The sequence below is a fragment of the Trachurus trachurus genome (assembly GCF_905171665.1).
Source record: "Trachurus trachurus genome assembly, chromosome: 9".
In the NCBI taxonomy this organism is placed as follows: Eukaryota; Metazoa; Chordata; class Actinopteri; order Carangiformes; family Carangidae; genus Trachurus; species Trachurus trachurus.
The window spans coordinates 20,257,074-20,271,146 of NC_139895.1; the positions used below are offsets into that span (position 1 = coordinate 20,257,074).

General features: G+C 40.9%; 2 protein-coding genes across 2 annotated transcripts; one reads left to right on the forward strand and one right to left on the reverse strand.

The window, feature by feature from the left end:
- Nucleotides 1-406: 406 nt before the first annotated feature.
- LOC310991167 (putative gluconokinase) lies at nucleotides 407-4,725 on the forward strand. The gene is made up of 6 exons (XM_083978779.1): nucleotides 407-606; nucleotides 1,233-1,304; nucleotides 1,909-1,939; nucleotides 2,026-2,112; nucleotides 3,627-3,670; nucleotides 4,244-4,725. Exons 2-6 carry the CDS (start codon nucleotides 1,267-1,269, stop codon nucleotides 4,614-4,616), a joined length of 573 nt encoding a protein of 190 aa, XP_083834905.1. The 5' UTR covers nucleotides 407-606; nucleotides 1,233-1,266; the 3' UTR covers nucleotides 4,617-4,725.
- Nucleotides 4,726-9,392: 4,667 nt separating this feature from the next.
- On the reverse strand, nucleotides 9,393-13,643 carry LOC310991007 (ubiquilin-1-like; the record flags this gene model as incomplete). Its single annotated transcript, XM_083978575.1, has 11 exons — nucleotides 9,393-9,536; nucleotides 10,134-10,302; nucleotides 10,402-10,517; nucleotides 10,683-10,766; nucleotides 11,107-11,228; nucleotides 11,491-11,653; nucleotides 11,759-11,932; nucleotides 12,096-12,358; nucleotides 12,468-12,595; nucleotides 13,197-13,339; nucleotides 13,527-13,643. The coding sequence occupies 11 exons, from the start codon at nucleotides 13,641-13,643 to the stop codon at nucleotides 9,393-9,395; spliced, it is 1,623 nt and encodes a 540-aa protein (XP_083834701.1).
- Between the last annotated feature and the right edge of the window lie 430 nt (nucleotides 13,644-14,073).

The window sequence follows — 14,073 nt, forward strand, 5'->3', positions numbered from 1 at the left end:
CAGCTTGTGTCAAGTTTTAATGGTGAAACTATAAGCTTTGTCTGGACACGTTGTTTTAAGGACTATTGATGAAGTCCTTATGTAAAGTTAGCTACAGTCAAATGGGTGAAAAATGACAGTTAACCACATTTGTACATGTATGCATGTAATATGCCCTCTACATGTGAAGTAAGTAAATATCTAATGTGTTATGAGATTTTTTTTTTATAGAGAGATTTTATATCACATCACTGCCGCCGACGTCTTTATTTTATTTCCACCAGTAATGACGTCTGAGGTACTTTAGTTGCTACGTAAAGAGAAAGCGCGGCCCCTTTAAATTGGCACGTAACCGACGTGCTTCTGTGCGTCATCGCGTACTTCAGCAAAACAACCCGCGGCCAAGGTCCATGCAGCCAGTGTTTGATGTAGGAATGAAATGTAGGCTTAAGTCACTGATTCAGCGACCATTTCACAGACTCACAGCTCTTTTTTCAGTTAGACTAGAGTTTTGTTTTACTAAAACCGGGTCGTTAACGTTACTATTGTTTTAGCTGGTGACTTTTATTGGGTGAAACACGTTTAGTGGCGGGCTGCACCTGTGCAAGGTTTCTTTCCTTCCTAACTGTAAGTGAAGATCCTACGGCAACAGTTTGTTACAAGTCGCATCCAGCGGTTAAGTGTAGCTGCATTTACACTACAGATAGTGCCTGCACTCAGGTTACTTTATACTTTTACTACTCCACAGTTCAGAGGGAAATATATTTCAAGATGCATTTGAGAGTTTTTAAGCTCTGAATCTGAACTAAAAGTACTGGAATATAAATGTAGCCACCTGCTGAAGCAAAAGCAATAGTAGCATTGTGTTGATGACATAATTTCAAAGTACTGGGACTTATATTGTTACAGCTAGTGAAGGTGGAGCTAATTTATTTTGTATGTGACTTAGGGATCAGTACCATTACAATCCGTCACAAGTTGTTTTTTGTTAAATTTTGTGTTTCAATTTTCATCTGTACAATAACATTTTTTTTGTTATATAATCAATGTAGTGGAGTAAATTGTGTATAGCCTACATGTTTATAGCCTACATACACACTCACACTTATAAAACATGATGCTTTGTTATGATTAAAATGACCTTATGCACCTAAGTACAGCTGAAAACAAGCTGCTTTTATATGAATGCAAGTGTAAATAAATGATATAATGACACATAACATGGATTTTTCTTCTTCATGAATCCACTATAGGATGTCCTTGGGTGTCTGAAGATCCACAGACAAGATGATCTACATTGTAATGGGAGTCTCAGGCTGTGGAAAGTATGTTGAATACTGTCAAATAACAAACAAGTTTATTGTGTTTCATGAGGAAAAAGAACATGTTCTGCAGAAAATAAATTGGAATTGTTTATGTTTGTGTGTGGTTTTGAGTTGGTGAAAGTTGATCAACTATCAATGTCTCATCAAATATCAATGTTACTGTATTACAGAACTGGTTGCAGTACAGGTGTCTGTTACAAGGTCACTTAAGAGACCTGTAAAGATGTAACTCCACACAACATTGTGTACTGAGGCTACAACTGACCATGGGTTTCATTGTTTAAAAATCAGCAGATTTCTTTCTTGATGAATCAGTGAATCAGTATTTTTATCCATAAAATGATGGTGATGTGGACTCAAATTGCTTTGTTTTGTCTGAGCAAACATCCAAAACCCACCCGGTATTACATAGGAAGAAGACTTTAGAGGAGAAAGTTGGCACTTGGTAAATTTAAGGGTTTTTTGGTTGAAAAAATACTAAAATAACTCATTGTGTTGTAAAATAACTGCAGCATATCTGTGACAGTACAGCTTTGTCTTAAATCTATAGAGGTGTCAGATTAAAGTATTTTGTCTTCACTTTTGTTCCTTTTTTTTTACACAGAAGCAGCTTAGGGGCTTTACTTTCTGAAAAGGTAACTCTCTCTACTCAATATCCCTCCATTCATGTCTGTGCTCACTCGTTACCAGACCCTCACCTGTCTGTGTTTCCATTCATCAGCTGGGCTGGCCTCTGTATGAAGGGGATGAGTTCCACCCACAGGAGAACCTAGAGAAGATGGCTCAGGGTGAACCGCTCATGGACGAGGTCAGTGTGTGAGTGTGTGAGTGCTGCGCTGTTTCTCCACAGTCATGAGTAAATCCTCTCCTCAGACCTACAGTGACACACAGCTCAACAAGTAGCTGTGGCAGCTGCAAACAGAGCAGACAGTGAAAGCAGCAGAGAGGGAAACTGATCTGCTCCCTAACAGCCCACAATCCTAAAATTCAGTTGAGTCATTTATTTTTATTTGTTCAATATTTATCTTTTCCTCATCCATGCTGACTGTCAAAATAAAGAGAGACCTTCAAACAATTGACTGGCCGTCTCCCAAAAGATGAGTATACAAGCTTACAGGCAGAGCAGCGGCAGCCAACATTTGGCAGCAGTTTGCCGGTGGCGGTGTATGGTGGTTGATGATAACCTCCCACTCAGAAATCTGTGCTGAGCAGCAGGGGGGTGGGGGGGTTGTTACACCAAGACCTGCTCTGTCCAAAGCTTTGGCATATTTTTAAAACACTCAACAGTTGGCAGTTTGAGAATAAATAATGATGTGAAGCAGAAATGTAAATTCAGGATTACTGTCAGGCTGAGGGGAAAAATGTATCTTTCATGCCAGTATCAGAGTTGGCAGATTGACGTTGGCATAACCAAACAGGACATGAGTGTACTCTGAAGCTCGGATATAAGAGAATGGGATTCCTCTCATTTGAGTTCAGCTCATGTTAAAGGCATTGCCGTATTAAACAAATGACTCCAGTTTGTTTGTAACCAAATTAGGACTGATTCTGATCTCAGTGTCTGCCATGTCTGCTTGTCATGACCACTTACACTCTTTCAATTGAGTCTGTTAAACACAAAATATTGGAGTATTTTGATTTACAATTAAACCTTACCAACTTTTACAGCATTACGCTAATGAAACTATTTATACCTAAATGTATTTTCTCTCTGATGGCCAATGACACTTTGAAACCACAAGTTTATGTGATTGGATTCCTCCTTCCTCTTTACTTGTCATGAAGGGCAAAGCCAGAATCTGTGTTCATGTGAGCCACCCCAAAAGTAAGCTGGTGTCTTCTCTTGCTTTCTAAGAGAAGTTTTCTCAAGATTTATTTACTTTCATTAAGAGTGTATGCTATATTATTCCACAAGCAAAAATCACTAAGATTAAGAGCAGCTCTATCATTTGGGGCATTTATTTTTCTACCTTTATTGGACCCTGTATATCTTCTCTTTTTACTTTTTTTTATGTGTTTTATTGTAATATGATATTAGCCTATATTTTATTGCTTTGTAAAGCACTTTGAATTGCCCTAGTGTATGAAATGTGCAATACAAATAAAGCTGCCTTGCTTTGGACAATAGAGAGAGAGAGAGATGGGTAATGTTATGCAACTAAGGTCATCAAACTGGAGGTGGTGCAGTTTGCAATCAACATTTTAACCTCTGTTCCATCATCGAGTATCTCTTAGAAATGAAATATGTCTGCTACAATGTTAAAACATGGTGTTTACAACAAAAAACAAGTCCAGTTATCATGTTTTTCATTGTCTATTCAGGATCGATTGCCTTGGCTTCTCAAACTACATGAAGTCATTCAGAGGTAAAAGTGATATATGTACACGCACACAAACAAACACACACGCACTGGCAGAGAAAACACAAGATAGTTTTTAGTGACAGAAAGGGAGAAGATGATGGGTTTAAAGAGTGAGCGGGAGCTGAAGAGCAGAGCAGCGAGGTAAGAATATGCAAGCGTGAAATTGTCAAAAAAGATCAAGAATATCAAGGATGGTTTTGAAAATTGAGATGAAAACCAGAATAGTGAGGAAAGGGAGTTGGGGAGAGGGAAGGCAGACTAAAGGAAGGAGAGAGGAAGGAAGAGGTGAGAGGGAAGTCTTAAGACGTCTGCAGCGACATCAAAGACTTCTTTTCCTTAAGTCTTCCACTCAGTCACACTCATTTTTCCTCTATCTGCTCATCCTCAAAACCTCTCCTTCTCTTTCCACCTCCTCCTCCTTCTTCTAAGCTGTTTGTGACCAGAGTTCACTTTGTGTTTGTTTAGTTTATTTTTCCTGCTGTTGCAATTTTTTTGTTATGCATTCAACATTTCAGTGTTCATTTCTGCCCTCACTTACTATCTGTATGTGTGTCTGTGTGTGTGATGCCACCTCAGAGAACGTCGCTCAGGCTCCGGTGCTGTTGTGGTGTGCTCCGCCCTGAAGAGCCTCTACAGACAGGTCCTGCTCTACGGCGCCAAAGCTCTCACTCTGTCTTCTGGTCCAGACCAAGAAATCCCCCCTCCTGTTGTTCCCGATGTCTTTTTTCTCTTCCTACACGGTGACTATGATCTCATTCACCAGAGGATGATGTGCCGGAGGGGACATTACATGAAAGCAGACATGCTGCGGTCCCAGTTTGATATTTTAGAGCCTCCGTCGGAAGGGGAGAATGTGTTGTCACTGGACATCAGATGGAGCATTACTGATATGGCCATGGAGGTCGAAAAGCACATTGTCAGCTTGAAGTCCTCACCAGTAATGCCTTAACCACCACAGCAGATAAAACAGAGCACATCATCATCCTCATCATCATCATCGTCACATTTTCAACTGTTTCTAGGGATGGCAGTGTCGGTCTTCTCGGTACGTTCACCACAGACTGTGTGCCACAACAGTCATGCAGCCCACAGGAGGAAGCCTCTGACTTTTCCTCTAGTTCCCCCAGCAGGTCAAAGATTTCACTTTGTGTTTTCAATATTCCAACATCTACCTAATGGACAGCCACAAAATCATGTGCTGACAGTCAAATGATGAATTCTCATAACTGTGATGATGATCCCTGATTTTCTTTGATTTCTGCTATAAGTTAAACATGTTTAGCCTTTATTGAAATACACTATATAACAAAATTGACCCACTGACATGTCACATGATTCTTGAACCAACCTCCTATAATATAACTAATTTTGATTTATTTTAATAATAATTTCTGGATTAAAAACAGGCCAGTTAGATTGACCACATACAATACAGGTCCAAATGTAGTTCCGCTATGTAAAATTTGGCATGGACATTGAGAGTCCTTACAAAAAGTGGTTCTTATCTAACCTTTCATCTTGTGCCATCCCCAGGTCCACTGGGGTCCACTCCTCATCTAGTTCATATCTTAGCACAGGTGAGAGGTAAATCGCTGTCACAGTGGAGCTACAGCATCACAGAGCAGCTTGCAGAGCTGTGGGAATTTGGGTTTGATCTACTCATTAGCACTTCAGTAGAGAATGAAGTACATAATTTGTGTGACCCTGTGGCGCATCTGTGATTCTGGAAACAACTCATTAGCGGAAAACATATTGCAAACAGAGTCTTAAGTGGCGTTCCACAACATGCAGCACGGTCGGGACCAAAATGGTTGTTTTTTTGTTGTTGTTTTGTCCAAAAATGCACAGAAAACAACGGAAACAAAGAAAAATTTTCACCTGGATATTAGCACTATGAAATTGACGATTGTGGAAGCATTGTAAAAGTTTGCACCGTGAAGATTCTATGTTTTGTTTTACTTTACTATTTTGTAATATAATTTTACATCTTTGACTGCAGAGACAAGTGATAATAGACGAAATACTTGGGGAATATTGTATGACACAAAGATCTTTACTGCTTAGATCAGTTTGTATTTATTTTGTTACATGTTTGTAGCAGACAAGCATCATGTACTGAGGCTGCAACTAATAATCATTTGCGGTATTTAATCAATTTGCCTTATTTTCTGCACTGATGAATCCCTTGGTTTACATTACAATATATTAGAAAATGATGACAAACTGATTTTTAATCAATGAACCAAATGCACCAGCAGTACAAGTGTTCCTGCCTTTTTGATCTATCTGCCAAACCAAAAGAAAATTAGTTTAATTAGAAATAAGATCTTCTCAGTCTGAAAAACCTTATCTCTGGAAATGTTAACTCTATCAATTTCAAAGTAGCTGACAATTTATTTTTCTATGCAGGGTAACAGATTTATCAACACATCACAGAAAATAAATCTTTTTTTTTCTTCTTTATCCTTGTGAAGTCAATTCAAGTTTGTTAAAGTTTATTTATGTTTGTCAAACTTTGTTGATTGGGTTATGGGCATGTTTCTGCATGTTTCTGCCACCAACTGTATCGATTCACCACTTCTGCTTCATCCAGCTCTGCCCTCTAGGTTTAAATGATGTTGGGAGATCATTTTCATTTTACCTTCAGCATTACAGGTTTCTCACCTGTTCCTAAACGGGCCTGTTCCTGACTACTCGACAGCAAAATGCTTTGTCTATAAACAAGAAACTGTTTTGATGATATCATTCAATCTGTTAAACCAACTTTCACGCTCTGACACCAAACGTACCAACCAATCTGAGGCACAATCTTCACACTGAGTACGATAAAGTGACATGACTAAGGGGATTTCAGTTGAACTCATCACTGCTGCATATCGCTGTGAGGTTTCTCCTGACAAGGAGATCTTACTATGTAAAAAAGGTCAAGACTTTGTGACCCTGTTTCTTTCTCCGTAGGCGTGTTTGTAAGCTTTGTGTTTCCACACTGTCCCTCAAACACACACACACAAACACACTCCACACTCCACTCAGCACTGTAGAGCTGTTTTTGTGGTGTGACTCATCTTCAAACCTCAACCCGAATATTTTAGGAGCTTCTAATCCAGAAAAAAACCCCTTGGCTACTCTCATATCTCACACATCCAGACAAACCAGCACACACACACACACACACACACACACACACAGATTAAAACACCCTCAGTCTGGCAGCAGCAGACATACGCACACAGGTTGACAAGTGGATCACATCCACACGTATCTTATGTCGTAGTGTCTTGTTTGTTAATCCACTGGGTCTCCGAGAGGGGACACTAAAGCAGCAACAGAGCACTGACACGGAGCAACTTAACTGTCCGCACAACTGTTTCTTATGAAATCACCTGTAAATATGACTTTGTACTTATGAGATATTAGTATCAGTAAAGAAATTACATAATTGGCATGTCAGATCTTTGATCCTACAACACTACTGATCTTAACACGTAGATATAGATTCGAAGTTCATATGCTACACCCAAAGTAAATTAGAATAACAACAATTTAGCTCAGAAAACTGCAGTGTGGGGGCATCGTTTAGCTCAGTTGTTGCGCAGGCGCCCCATATACAGAGGCTGTAGTCCTCGCTACAGCAGGCCCTGTATCGAATTCCAACTCAGGTGGCCCCTTGCTGCATGTCATTCCCCTCTTTCTCTGCCTCCCATTTCCTGTCTCTCTCTTGACTATGCTATTGATTAAATGTGAAAAAGCCCAAAAATATACTTTAAAAAAACAAACTGCAGTGTGATTCTTTGTCGTTGCATAATTCCAGCTGTGAAAAAACCATAACAACTGGTGTTAATGAAAAAGTTAGGTGTAACTGCCCCCTGGTGTTTATGGTGGAAAAGTTCAAGCATGGATATTAGTGGCAGCAATTGCAGAATAGCATGATAACTTCTATTACCGTGTCCTTATCAATCACAGAGGATGGCACACCAGTTTGTGTTTGACTTATATCTTTATTGAGACTGTCGTGATGATGCTCTGTGATCTCACCAATTCTGAGTACAGCATTGTGTGTACAGCCTCTCCGACATGAGGAGTTGATCCTATTTGATATAAGTGTAAACTTGAACATCCTCTGGATTTGAATCCATTGGCTGAATAAATTAGGTGATTTGAAGCTGGGTCTAGGAAGTTGTGATAGATATTTCTCCTATTTTCTGACATTTTATACAGGCATTCAGTAGTATTAACCATACTGTTAACCGTTATGCAGAACAGCTGAATTGCAACAAACATTTTCATAATTGAAAGACAACAAAATGATCCCAAAAAGACACTGGAAGAAAAAGTGAACACCTTTCATGCATTCAACACCTTCCACAGGTCAGCGACAGTATGTTGCTCAGTTGTTGTAAAGTTAAATGGTGCATCTAATCCCAGGCATTAGTGGTCAGTGCAGTGGAAGACAGTTAGGCACAAAGGGTTTCTAAGAAGTGGCTCATCTAAGTAAATCATTGGTATTATAATTATCATAAATACTATTGTAATCTTTTTTTCCCTCTCTTTTTCTTTCATGTTTGTGAGAATGTGTTGAGAAGATTATCACTGCAAATAGTTCATGTGCCCATGTCCCATAATCACTGATATTTCTGAATATTTATGCAATTGCAATTACAGTGTGAGGTGAATTTAAGTATGTCAACTGACCTGCACCAGTGTAGGTCACTGATGAAAGAATTATTGTATTCCCATGTTTCTACTTTAATATTAACTCAAAGTGTTCATTCTGGTGGTACAAAGTAGAAGGTCCATATCTTTTCTCAGTTCTTACTTAACAAAAAACAAATTAAGTCATGTCTATAATGTATTTTTTGTTTATAATTTATGCACAGGAAAGCCCTGCCGGGGGTCATTAAATCAGCACAATAAATGATCGACCGCCTCCTGCCCTCCCTGGAGGACATTGCAGACTCTCAGGGGCTCAACAGGGCAAATAGGATCCTCCGTGATCCATCTCACCCCAGTCAGAGCCTCTTTAACCTGCTTCCCTCTGGCAGAAGGTACAGGGTCTTGAGGCAATGCACAAACAGGCTCAGAAACACTTTTTACCCTTGGGCTATCGGGCTCTTGAACAATAATATGTGCAATATATGAATGATCCGTGGGTGAGGGATAGTTTATAGTTTTTAGTACCGGTATGTTGTATTGTATTATCTTTATATTCTATTGTTTTCATATTTATTGTTTTTATATGTATTGTTACTTACTTATTTTATCCTATTGCACTATGGTAAGGGTATCCTGAACCAATTTCGTTGTAATACTGTGTACAATGACAATAAATTATATTCTTCTTCACTACGCTCAAAATCACAAATCTGCCTGAGGTGGCTTGATGGTCTGGTCATCTTATGGCAGCCACTATCCTTAGGCCTTCAAATCAAATAAGGTAATACGTGTAGAGCATAGTATAGTGAAGGTGACTTTGATGGCAGGACTAAATATTCTTTACTACAGTGTCACTACTACTACTGCAGACACATGTTAGTACGTGAAGTTAAGGAATGAATATTAGCATGTCTTTGAAAGTGCAGCAGTAGAAATATGGCTTTGCATGTCTTTAGTGTTTGATATCTGTAAAGCACTTCATTATTGTTGATAGTCATCATGTAATGATGAACTTATATGCAAATGTTGCTACGTGTATTCACTTGAGCATGTGTGTGTGTGTGTGTGTGTGTCAGAGACCAAGCAGTTGTTGTATAGCAGTGTTGAGGTCTCCTCCTGTGCTGATGAGGGCCTGAAGGTTCGCCTGTACGTCCCTGAAGCCCATTGAGTTCAGGTGCTCCAGCTCCTCCTTGAACTCAGCCTCCTGAGGACGGGCCTGACAGGACAGGAAAGTTACTGAAGTTGCACCTGTTACATTAACATGATTGAAAACAACATTAATTGACAAATCTTCATGTGTGTCTCTCTGTTGTTCTGGAGATATGAATTTTGAAAATGTGTCCACAGTATATCCCCTGTATCTTATTTAACTGCACCAAACAAATGCATGTTCAGACCCAAAGTAATAACATACATCAACTTCTTTCCCAGATACATGACAAACTTAACACCAGATTTTGGAAGGAAAGTGTAGTTGCTCTGGCAGCTATGGGTTCAAATGTTTCCTGAACCTCTGACCACACCAAACACTAGACATTAGATTGGGCGTAGTCACGTGAGAGGTACTGTTGTGTGTAAATACTTGTGAAATTGTGCTTTATACAGTGAGTAATGAACTGTTGTAATTTAAATATTAGACAGTTGTTGTCTCATACCCTTGGTTTTTGTGGCAATATTAAAAAAAGCCTGTCATTGTAACGAGAGTTCTCCAATTGGCTATTGGCCTTAATTGTTATTAACTGGTGAAAAAAAATCTGTTCAAATGCTTTGCAGGAGCTGGAAACAAGGTTATAATAAGGCAAGGCGGAGGTACCCCATTATTGGTATCAGCCAGTGCCTGTAGCATCTGTTGTACAAACTGCTGCTGCTGCTCTGTCACCGTGGCAACCTGAGGACCATTTCCTGATTGGCTGTTCAGAACAGAGTCAGATGCGAGCTCTGGGGCAACATTAACACTGGCTCCAGTGTTGCCGAGACCAGTCCTGCAGGAGGGTATGGAGCATCACTTGTAAAATGTTTTACAGTCAATTCAAAACACAAATCTTTTACCCAAAAACAAAAACCACCCTGTTCTTACTCACGCAGGTATGAGGGCGGGAGCCTCTGTGGCCAGAGTCTGTAGGCCCTGCTGGATCTGCAGCACAGCCTCCATGGCTCTGGGGTTCAGCATGGCTGAGAGCAGCTCCGGACTCTGCATCTACAAAGGATTCACGATTAATAATCAAGCTATTTAAGATAAACACTGTGAAGCAGTAAAAAGTAAAAGATGAATGCATTTAATACATGACATTTTATCATCATGTGTGTTGCAGTTTCAAGATGGGAGAGCAGTGAAGAGTTAAATGTAATAGGGAGAACAAACCTGTTGCAGAAAGAGAGGGAGCTGCCGTCTCATCTGCTGCTGCAGCTGAGGATTTCCTGAGAACAAAGGGTGGCTTAGCAGCATCTGAAAGAGGCAGTAATTGAGAGCAGTCTGGACTATAAAACCCATCTAAGCGAGTATAGATTATGGGGATATGTTAACTAAAAGTGCAGAGAGGGACTGGAGCCTAGGTCCAGACCCCTGATTGGCGGCATATGATTTTGCAGCCATTTGTGTTCTGCTGGTTTCCAATATACAGTAGCTGCTCTCATTATGTTTTTCTCTTTCAAGTTCTATGAGATAGAGACTGACATGGTGCATTAAGACAACATGTTAACCAAAAGTTACTTCTAAAATCCTTTTTTTTTTTAAACTATCAAACAAAAAATGATCACACAAAACTACCAATCAACAAACACGTCACCTGTGCAGCCAGGTCCGGGTTCTGGCTGAGACAGTTGAGGAGACTGCTGACGTGCGGCCCAGAGAGCAGGCTCTCCATCAGACCTGGGCTGGCTGTGATCTCCTCCAGCAGTGACTGCATGCCTGAGGGAAGGGGGAGGAGACCAGATAGATTTTTTTTTAAAGGCACATTAAAATGTTTAATTATAGCCGATTAAACTTCAGTGTACAAACACCTCCAAAATAACCTTAAATACATGAAAGGACAAAAAAGAGAGATCCAGTGAAAGATAGATTATGTGGTTTGCCTGATTGATTTGATAACTCCACCGTCTCATGTTTATTTATGGTACTTAATTTCTACTGTTTCACTTTGTGTGAAGCAGGTGGATGTGTGTCTTCTTGCCTGCAGTGTTACTGCTCTGGGGGTTTGGATCAGCTGTGGGCGAGGCAGTCAGTTCTCTGAGAGGATCTGTGGAGTGACTAGACAAGGGCGGTGTCTGGTCTCTTTCTCCTCTGGGCGTCTGTCGATTCCCAGAGGAGGACTTCACCACTACAGGTACTCCTTGCTGGGTTTAAAGGAGAGTAATAACAGTCAGTGGGTTAAAATACACAAGATTATTCTAATTTCATTGAAACAGATAATTCAGGGAAACATCAGCTGCAAAGTGCACCTGTGATAGTTTGAGATTATGTTCCTGTATTTTTGCTTCAGTCTTCCGAGAGGCATCAGAGTCATTCGTGATAGTTTCAGGGTCGTTCTGCTCTGGTTTTAAATTGTTTAAAGCTCTGTCTTCATTATGCATCACTTCCTCTATCAGGTCAGGGTTTCTGATGAGCTCCATCACCTGGAAAAGGAAGCAAGAGCAAGAAGACATAAAACACATGTGTTAGGGAAATTAGAAAGAATGAGGGAGCAATTGTTCAAGCCACGGTGAAATGAAAATTTTTGCTTCAGGAGCAATCTCTTCCTGAAATAATGCACTTATTTTTATCCCGAACTACTCCCACCTGTGTGATGATGTCCGCGTTGTTAAGCATGTCTCCCACCTCTGGGTTTGTCTCTAGGAGCTGCTGGATTTGGGGATTGGACAGAATAAGCTGTCTGGTCATTTGGGGGCCGGAGGCAGAGAGGGTGCTCTGCACGAGGGGGCTGTGAAGAACACAGCGCATCATCTCCGGGTCAGACAACAGCTGCTTTTCCATCTGCCGCTGGAGTGCAGGGAAGAAGCCGGGTCCATTGTTTGTCAGGCCAAGACTCTCAAGTCCTTCCACTGTGGGAACAGGATCAGGTCAAAAGTACAGAAGAATGACACTTGAACTGATGTGTGTGAAATTTGAGAAAAAGGCAGAAAACAAGTTTCAGTGTTTTGCTGTTCTTACCCAGACAGAGGGGAGAGGTGGGAGATGGTGTGAGCATATCGTGGTCAGAGTCCAGAACATCTGTGAGCTCCGACTGGACTGTGTCTGAGGCTGGGTCACTGGTGGATGCAGCTGAGGAACGCCGAGGCCTGAGAGGAAGAAACGCAACCTGAATCTAGACCTTCAGGTGTCTTGTGTAGGATCTTTGTGTAGCCTAGATATATGTTGTGCCAGATCAAACAATCTGAAACTGGAAGTTGAATATTGGCACTTCCAAAATCTTCAATAAAACAGAGCAGCCATTCGGGTACAGTATGTGTGCTGATCTGATGTCTGACCTATGACCTATGTACGTATCTCATACTGACAAACTGATACAGTATGTAGCCTACTAGTAGCATAGTTAAAATGCAAGTATTGCAAGTATATGCAAGTGTTACCGACTTTATGTAACAGCAGTGGCTGATTTAATCTGTCCGTGACATGACAAATTAAAAGGATCCTCTGTGAATGCTAGTTTTAATCAAAAGTTCTTATTTAACAAACATTGACAGAAATGGGGCATAGAGTCACGTGGCTGCAAATTTTACAAAAGCATGACTATCCCTTTAAAATCAGAAATCTCTGAATTTTTCAGCACTCAGGCTGAAGCTACTATTTTTGTCTGCACAGATGCACTGTCACAAATTAACATGATTTTATCAGGCTGAGTGAAGTCTACGGCTGAGACAAAAACATGTGTGTGTGTACCTTCGGATCATGCAGAGACTGACTGTCTCATGCTGGCCTTTCAGGTGGCTCAGGATCTCTGTCTCTCTGAGGACCCGACCAGAGTGGATCAGTACCAGCTGTTCTGCCGAGGCTCCCAGACGGTCTGATAGATCCCATTTCAGCTTTGTCCACCAGACACACACATACAATAAACACACAGCACCGGCCTAATCTCATAATTTGGCAGGTTTTATTCATACTGCTCAGTTTACGATATGGGAACCAATACTGAAATCACTGCGTATCGGCTCTGAGCCGTTTTACGCACAGAGCCTCCCTCCAGACCCCGAGGCTGTGTGCTCTCCTCACCTGTCTGACGGTGCAGTCTCCTCTGACCGTGAAGTCTTTGCTCTCCGTGGGACTTTTGACGGCAACGTGGATCATCTCGGTCCTCTGATTTTCACTTGGTGATCTCAGTTGATCCATGTCAATGCTGTCCGGCCTCACGCTGAGCAGACCCGGATTGCAGCGCACAGTCACAGTGCGGAGGTGCGTGTTTTGGTGCCGATGACTCGGCAGAAAGTTGTGTGGATGCGTGCAGCTCTGACCCGACTGCGCAGGAAGGAGCACATACAGATCTGCATCTTTCTATTACGTGATGGGAATGACGCGACTCTAATTTACAGTTCTTTACACAAAGGCCACTGCCAGCAGTTAGCTACATAAATTATTTCATGACTATGGTTATGCCGAGATTCAATTTAAAGAAATAGCAGACCACAAAACTAATCAGCAGTTCTGAGACTAAGGTGTATTTTACTTATTTTTTCTTTTAAATCTCCCTCCAGTGAAAATAAACGTGTTTTAAGCCTTTAAAGCAAAATCATTGTCAAAATGTCTCCACTAAGGCCACATA

What these genes read in the sequence shown, in the direction of transcription:
- LOC310991167 (XM_083978779.1), top strand. Translation starts at nt 1,267, where the DNA reads ATGATCTACATTGTAATGGGAGTCTCAGGCTGTGGAAA. An exon ending in GGAGTCTCAGGCTGTGGAAA is followed by an intron (nt 1,305 to 1,908) that starts GTATGTTGAATA and finishes TTTTTTACACAG; the next exon opens with AAGCAGCTTAGGGGCTTTAC. An exon ending in GTGAACCGCTCATGGACGAG is followed by an intron (nt 2,113 to 3,626) that starts GTCAGTGTGTGA and finishes TTGTCTATTCAG; the next exon opens with GATCGATTGCCTTGGCTTCT.